Here is an 8,721-nt window from a genome sequence, read left to right as displayed (position 1 = left end):
TTATCCTGAACTTGTTTGCAAAAATGCTATCATGATAGGAAGGGAAGTATGGAATTAATCGATCCCATTTTTGTAACTAACATGAAAATTTAGCCCCCTGAAATCAGACATGTTAGTGGGAAAGAATCGCCACACATTAAAGAATTTCCCAAAATGTAATGAAACTAGAGGCCATGAGATATTTTGTGCACACCTGGATTTAAGGGAGCTTACTCAAAACTCGTTGATTTGGAAAGAAATCCCCTTCTGCTTCTTGCTGCTACTGAGCTTCTGTGTTATAACTGAGGCTGGTAGTTTATTTTAAAACAGGGAATGATTAAAAACATGAAGAAACCCATGGAAACCTCAGAAAATTCCATACAAAGTATCCGCAATTGAAAATTTAATGAACACTGTCAATAGACAGAAGAGACAATATAATAATATACTATAACAAGGTTGAATGTCCTTTTATTTTTTATTTTTATTTTTTCTTTATTTATTTTATAATAATTTTTATTATGTTATGTTAGTCACCATACAGTATATCCTTCGTTTTTGATGTGATGTTCCATGATTCATTATTTGCGTTTAATACCCAGTGCACCATGCAATACGTGCCCTCCTTAATACCCATCACGGGGGGCGCCTGGGTGACTCAGTCGTTAAGCGTCTGCCTTCGGCTCAGGGCATGATCCCAGCGTTCTGGGATGGAGCTCCACGTCAGGCTCTTTCGCTGGGAGCCTGCTTCTTCCTCTCCCACTCCCCCTGCTTGTGTTCCCTCTCTCACAGGCTGTCTCTCTCTCTGTCAAATAAATAAATAAAATCTTTAAAAAAAAAAATACCCATCACGGGCCTATCCCAATCCCCCACCCTCCTCCCCTCTGAAGCCCTCAGTTTGTTTCCCAGATGAATGTCCTTTTAATACAACAAATAATTGTGTGTTTTATTCACAAGAACGGACACACAGGACAAGCTGTCAAACAGAAATGTGGAAAAGTTCAATATTGTAATAATGGAGCCCACAGAAGTTTAAACATTGTATCACTGATAAAATATTGTGTCTCCACAAAGAATGACTTGTGCCTGCTATTGTTTTGTTACCTGAACTAACACTGGGTCTCTTTAAAAATATTCTCTTCGCCTTCATCTTGGAGTGTCCTGAAAACAGAAACAACTTTATGCTTGATGTTATGTACTTGGGAATTTGCCCAGAGATTAGGCGCAAGCCCGCTGAGCTAGATTCAGCAATGCTGAGCTTCAGATATTACACGTCCTTGCTAAAGGAGGAAGTCTATTACTAAAATAACCCAATTTAAGAAATTTTTAGTGATTATGCTCCTGGTGATAATTAAAAATAAAATTATTAAAAAGGATATAAATATTTTACTGGAAAAAAATCTGAGTATTTTCTCTTAAAAAAATACGACTTCACTTCTTGGCTTGTACAAAAGGGAAATTACCCTGGAGTCACTCAATAACTACATGTTGATTTTCATTGAATTGATGTTCTCTTTTTGTGATTTGCTACTTGTAAAGCAATATTTGTGTTTTCTTTTCTCTCTAATTTCCTTCTATTTAGGATAGGAGCTTCTTAGAGGTAAATATCAGGGTCTCTTCTCTCCATGTCTCTTCCTTAGACTCTATATATCATTGTTCAAGGTTTTATCATTTCCCAATGGGCTCTTTCAACAGTTGCCCCTGATGTTTTCAAGGCATTAGCTTTTAATTACTATGCCCAGTACATCCTCTACATTGAGATCGTCGTTACCCTCCTAAAAGTTAAAAACACACAGAATTGATATGTCAGACCCATATAAGCACCAGAATAACAAAGCGAAGCTTAATGAAATTCTTTTCTGCTGTTTCTCTTCTCACTCTTATATAGCCTTGAACTCATTGTCCTGTTCATGAAGGCCCCACCTTCATTCAAATAATAGGTCTCTGGGGCACTTGGGTGGCTCAGTCAGTTAAGCGTCTGGCTCTTGATTTCAGCTCAGGTCATGGTCTCCGGATGTGAGTTCAAGCCCTGTGTTGGGCTCTGCGTTCAGCAGGGATTCTGCTTCTCTCTCTCCCTCCCTCTCCCTTTGCTCCTCCCACCCCCCTCTCTCTCTCTTTCTCTCTCTAGGAGAGATCTAAAGAGGAGAGAACGACTAGGGAAATGTAAACTTTGAGACTATTGCCATTATGATGGATGTTTCCTGAAGACAAATTGATAAGTCTGGACCTTCTTGCTGTATTTTGTTTGTTTGTTTGTTTGTTTGTTTGTTTGTTGCACCATAAATCATGGAATTTAGCTATGATATACTCCCTGACAAGCACCACTGTTGTTTACACGTTAGGTTTGCAAATAAGAACTAAGGAGTTAACACTTACAGGTTATGTATCAATGGATGGCAAATAGGAAATGTCCAACAATAACAAACACAAAACTAAATCTTCAAAGATTCTGCATAAAATTCTAGTCAAGAGAAAGAAGATATGCAGCTTATTCATGTATTCATGCAGCAAAAATTTATTTATGGAGTGGCTAAAATGGGCCAGATTATGCTAGATTCTGAGGAGAGGTGAGCAAAACGAAGTCCGTGTCTCAGGGACTTTACATTCTAGTGTCAAATGCGTGACTACCCTGGATATTAAGTGTTGTCAAGTAGAAAAAAAGATTTCTATAAGTGCACGAAACATGGAGTGTTGATTTAGTCTAGAGCAATCAAGGGAAGCGTCCTTAAAAATGACATTTACTTGAGTGCCAAATGGGAGTCAAGCAGCTGAGAAACGAAAAAGAGGTCATGAAATGGGACTGGTGATGTTACAGAGAGAGAGAGAGAACAGGATGCATGAACGTGTGTGGATCTTAAGATTGAAAACAGTGTCATACATTTGAAGAACAGAAGAGAGTCCATTTTGTGAGTTGGAAGAGAGAGAATGAGGTGAAGAGCAGATGTGTGAAGCTGGGATGATAGCACACAGGGGTGCGTAGGCCATACTGAGGATTCTCAACTTTACCCTAAAAACGAGAATAAGACTGTAAATGTTTTATACACAGGAGTGACATACCAGGTTTGTGTTTTAAAAAGGTCATTGTGGGGGCCTGGGTGGCTCAGCCAGTTAAGTGTCTACCTTCAGCTCAGGTCATGATCTCAGGGTCCTGGGATCAAGCCCCGCATCGGGCTCCCTGCTCAGTGGGGAGTCTGCTTCTTTGTCTCCCTCTGCCTCACCCCTTATGCTCGCTCTTTCTCTCAAATAAATAAAATCTTAAAAAAAAAAAAGTAAAGTAAAGAAAGAGTTGTGGCTGCAGTGAGGAAAGTGGGCTGAGACAAAGAATGGAAGAAATGAATGCAAAAGACCTTTTGGGATGTTATAAAAGTTTTCTAGATCAATATGATAATAATTTGATCCAAGTTGGTAGCAATCATGATAGAAAGAATTAAATTGATTTGAGTACCCTGAATATACTTAAGGCTGGGGGAACATGGCTTAATGAAGACTGGGACAAGCTCACAGGTTGTATGACTGTTTCTTACACTTGCAGTATTATTATTGGCCTAGAGTCTAGAGTGGATGTGGGGGTAGGGGCAGAGTGTGTGCATTTATTCATATGAAAATATTTGAAGGCCTATAACTTGCCAGGCACTGGGGAAATACGGGTGAACAAACAAGGCCCAGTCAGTGTCATTGGGATGTTTACATTTGACCACCTGCAAAAAGTTAACAGTTTCTCCCCTTCTTTACTATTTACTCTCAAATTCAGCTTGATTCTCCCAAGAGTCTTTCTGAAACTCGGTCTCTCCTAAACTTAGTATTTTGCAATATTTTTTTTCTAGAGCTCCTCTTTCTCCCTACTTGAATCTTACCCCTTTATGTTTCTTTTAATATGTCTTACTTACCAAACTATGGTCTTAATTTAGTCAATTAAGATTTTTCTCAGTGCAGACATTTTTTGAAGTGTAATGTACAGTGTTATATTAGTTTCAGGTGTACACTATAGTGACTCAGTAATTATACATTTCTCAGTGCTCATCAAGATAAGTATGCTCTTAATCCCCCCTTTTTTCCAAGCTTCTTGTGGATTTTAATTGCTTCCAGGAAATCGAGATTCTTAATTTTAGTTTAAGTTTTGCTTATGGAGGCCCCAAGCCACTGGAGATGAAAATAGTTTTGTTTTGTTTTTTTAAAGATTTTATTTATTTATTTAACAGAGATAGAGACAGCCAGTGAGAGAGGGAACACAAGCAGGGGAGTGGGAGAGGAAGAAGCAGGCTCATAGCGGAGGAGCCTGATGTGGGGCTCGATCCCAGAACGCCGGGATCACGCCCTGAGCCGAAGGCAAACGCTTAACCGCTGTGCCACCCAGGCGCCCCATGGAGATGAAAATAGTTTAAACTACTGGTTTTGAAGCAAGCTAAAGCAATTTTTGTATAATTATAGCTGCAAGCAGCTCTGCCCTCTGTGACTGCAGGTGTTCTTTAATTTCCATCCTAAATGATCCTCCCATCGTCCTTACTCTCTCTCCCTAGAGTTCCTAAACGGTACCAACAGTTATATTTACAGTGCTCCTTGATATCTGCTCTTATTCTCCCGTGGTGTCCTCAGTGATTGGCTCTAGGATTTGTTTCCCAGAATATCCAGGCTAGGTAAGGGACTTTGCTCAACAGAGAGGCCACTAGGGACCCAGAAGAACCAGAACAAACCAGCATAAATCTGCCTCCAGCTTAGACACTCCATCGTATTCTGGTCATCAACAGATCTTCCTCATACCTCAAGCACATGGAAGCTTTGCTGCTTCCAGTTCCACTGTGACCAGACTCACAACTATTACAGGTATTACTCTAGGAAAAAGGAGAAGGAGGTGGGGGAAGTGTAGAAAATCCTGGGATGCAAAGTCATGTAAGGAAAAAGATTCTCAGATCTTTTAACCCGCATACTACTATCATCAACCCTTGTAAGGCCATGGTTGGGGTCCCAGTTAACATTCTCTAGAAAATAATAAGTACATTTCTAAATGTTATGTCTAACTTGATTGTGTCTTATAATTAATGCTGATACGGTTATTCCTGGCAACTGTTCCTAATCACTCAGACAAAACTTTACCATGTTGCTTAAAACTCCAACGTCCCGATGTCCCCATCAGATGGAGAATTTTCATCTACATTATTCCTCATAGATCGTCATTCAGTTTCTACCTGGAAACTCCCACTGCTAGTGAGCTTCTGGTTTCACAGGGCTGTCTTTTCTGCTTGAATTTGTGATAGGATCATTTCCCCTCTTGAACTAAAATGTACCTTTTAAAATTTTTTTAGCATCCTTACTTGGCCAGGTATCTATTTCTGGTGACACTAATTTTTTTTTTTTTTTGCTCGCTCTCTAATAAATAATGAATCTAAAAATATTTGAGAATAAACTTACTAGGGCCATCAAAAATTCCTTTTTGTGATGTCAATTCAAGACTATGCATTATCCTAGTTAGAGTTCTTTCCAAGAAACAACCAAAAAGAACATTACTTTTTGAATACCTCAAAATTTATACTTCATAGAAAAAGAAGAAAATTTGCAATTATAAGACACCAAAGCATGTTGTATGTTTTATACAATGTTGGAATTTAATGTTGGATTTCATCCTCACTGCAAGCTTTGAAAGGTAAACCTCATCCCGCTCTTGAGACGAGGAAATGAGGCTTACAGTCTTAAACAGCTTGGTCAAATCATTTAAGTGGCAGGACTGAGATCGTATCCCAGACACGCATTATCTTAAAGACTTGGCTATTTTCACTGTACCAAGTTACGTTCCAGGAGGTCTGACTATCGTTTGGCTTTGGTATGCTTTTCTGACAAATGCAGTTCCTATATGAAATACTTAGATCTGAACAACTCATTTTATGATGTATAAATGTTACAGTAGTATTTCGTCAGATAAGCCACTCTGTTTTGGGCTCTTAAATATTTGGAATTAATTAATTAGCAAAAAAAATACAAATAATTCAAGTTCATTGACAAATAAAACCAAAAAGGACACAGTATTAATATAGCTATAATTTTATTTTTAGAGCAACTTTGTGTTATATTTTTTAATCTCTTTATTTTAAGCTTTTATAGAAAGTATTCTTCGTGATTATCTTTTATAAATATATAGTTGGAATGTTTCTAACAAAACATGGAGTCTAAACTTTAAGAGTGGAATTTATTTCAATCATAGTAATAGGAAAAAAGTCTTATTCCTTTGTTATTTTTGTATTTATTATACCCTTGTTAAGTTTTTACATCTAATGTATTCATTAAGTATACTATACAACTTTGATCAAATAATTTATAAATCTGTAAATATGTATTTTGATTCAAAATAGTAGAGGTTAAAATATTTAGCAAATGCAATAGTCATAATTTCTATAGAAATATGTATTATCATTAATCTTAACTATATTCCCCACATAAATACACATATACACAGAAGATTCTTTTTTTTTTTTAAAGATTTTATTTATTTATTCGACAGGATAGAGACAGCCAGCTAGAGAGGGAACACAAGCAGGGGGAGTGGGAGAGGAAGAAGCAGGCTCATAGCGGAGGAGCCTGATGTGGGGCTCGATCCCATAAGGCCGGGATCACGCCCTGAGCCGAAGGCAGGCACTTAACCGCTGTGCCACCCAGGCGCCCCTACACAGAAGATTCTTAATTCACCTTTACTTTTGCCCACTCCCTAATCATGCTCTATTGAACAATCTGAAACTTTAATACTAAATTATTATTCATTGAGGCATTTGGGACTCGACATTTGTCATCCAAAATATCAGTTATTGCTCCAAAATAACATCATGCTTTTCAGGTATAAAATCAGCCGAATTCCTAGGTTCTCTGTCAAAATCAACAAACAGTCCAGAGAAGAATCTCAAAGCACCAAGGCCGGTCTCAAGAACTGAAGACTCTAGGATGATGAAATTCAAATTCCTCAATTTTGAGTGAAAACCATGCTTTGCAGCTTGTTGCTACCCCCACCTCCCGCCTATAATGTTGGAAATGTTGGGTCTCCCATCAGATCCTGTATCTGGGAAAAAATCCTACAGAGTTGCACACATTGGCTATTAAATAGGATCAGAGCCACAGAAGAATCTTAAGTATGGAGTTGATATGTCTTTATTGAGCATTTATCCCTAGGACTGCTTCTGCAGAGAGAGTAGCCTAGGATCATCTCCCTCCACACCCTCAGTAGCTGAAGCATTCATTTGATCATTGGTTTATATAATATAATTATGATCATCACCGTAAACTATTAGAGTACCCAGCATTTTAGGCGCAAATGACGCAGTGATTTTAAAGTGTCCCCTGTTTCTTTCTCCCTAGGAATCAGACTTTGAGGAGCTCAGGTTAGGGATGACCTCTTGCAACAACTCTATTCCTCAACCCTTGATATTTGTCCTGGCTGGAATTCCTGGCCTGGAATCTTCCCATGGCTGGTTCTCTGTGCCTTTCTTCTTGGTATTTGTCATTACGATTATTGGGAATGCCACTATCTTATGTATCATCCGAGTGGAGAAGAGTCTTCACGAGCCCATGTTTCTCCTCCTGGCCATGCTATCTGTTGTTGACCTGTCTCTGGTCAGTGTCACTGTGCCCCGCATGCTGGGTATCTTCTGGATGAATGTCAAAGAAATAAGCTTCAATGCCTGCCTCACACAGATGTTTTTCATTCCTTTCTTTTACGTCATGGAGTCTGGGATCCTCCTAGCCATGGCTTTTGACAGATTTGTGGCTATCTGGTTCCCTCTGAGATATACAACCATCCTTGCTAACAACATACTTGTGAAGATGGCACTGGCCGTCCTGGCAAGGGCAGTGGCAGTGCTGACTCCAGCACCCATCCTGGCAAAAAGACTGGAAAGCTTCCAAACGCACATCATCGCTTACTCCTACTGCGCCTACATGGCTGTGGTGCAGATAGCCTGTGGAGACGTCTCCAACCACATTGTCTATGGCCTCATGGTTATTGTAGCATCTGTGGGATTTGATCTGTTTTTTATCATTCTGTCATATGGGCTGATCCTTCGTGCTGTCTTTCAGATTCCTTCTTGGGAGGCACGCGGCAAAGCTCTCAGTACATGCGGCTCCCATCTTTGTGTTATAGCTCTCTTTTATTCTCCTGTTGTCTTCTCTGTCCTGGCCCAGATTTTAGGCTACCATATGGCTCCCCATCTACAGATTATCATTGACAATCTTTACTTCCTAGTGCCTCCCATGGTCAACCCCTTGATTTATGGGGCCCGGACTAAGCAAATGCGGGAGCGGGTGCTACGGATCTTCCACTGTCGTAGAAACTGAGGGTGATATCTGAGGTGGACAGGACACCTGTGATACGGAGCTGGAAATCTTGTTACATTGGAGGCGGAGATAATGTCTGTCAGATTTGAGGCTTCATGGGAATAGGAATAGCCAAGGCAAGAGAAGGACTCGGTGTGGGGATGGAACTGGGGCATGTCCTCTCCATCAGAATGTAGTTGTTATTGTGAAACCCTCATGTCCAGAGCCTTCTCCAAATGTTTATTATGCAAGTGATAAAATAGGAGAATATTTTGTTATCAATTGTATTATTTAATCCCATCAAGTAACATAAATTGTAAGCACATTTTTTCAAATGATAGAAAATGAATTTAAATATATTCTTAAGACCTAGGGGCAAAAATATTTATCCACTTTTTGTTGTTGTTGTTGATTTCATGACTTTCCTTCCACAGTTATGTTTCAGATATTTCA

At 39.3% G+C, this 8,721-nt stretch overlaps 1 protein-coding gene across 1 annotated transcript; it reads left to right on the top strand.

Moving 5' to 3' along the window:
- Positions 1-7,344: 7,344 nt before the first annotated feature.
- Positions 7,345-8,289, top strand: LOC113269486 (olfactory receptor 52K1-like). Its single transcript, XM_026518365.3, has one exon. It carries the CDS (start codon positions 7,345-7,347, stop codon positions 8,287-8,289), a length of 945 nt encoding a protein of 314 aa, XP_026374150.3.
- The last annotated feature ends 432 nt before the right edge of the window (positions 8,290-8,721 follow it).

Source organism: Ursus arctos, unplaced genomic scaffold, assembly GCF_023065955.2.
Source record: "Ursus arctos isolate Adak ecotype North America unplaced genomic scaffold, UrsArc2.0 scaffold_22, whole genome shotgun sequence".
NCBI lineage: Eukaryota > Metazoa > Chordata > Mammalia > Carnivora > Ursidae > Ursus > Ursus arctos.
Note: the sequence above shows the minus strand (reverse complement) of the source record. Positions and strands in the feature narration are given on the sequence as shown.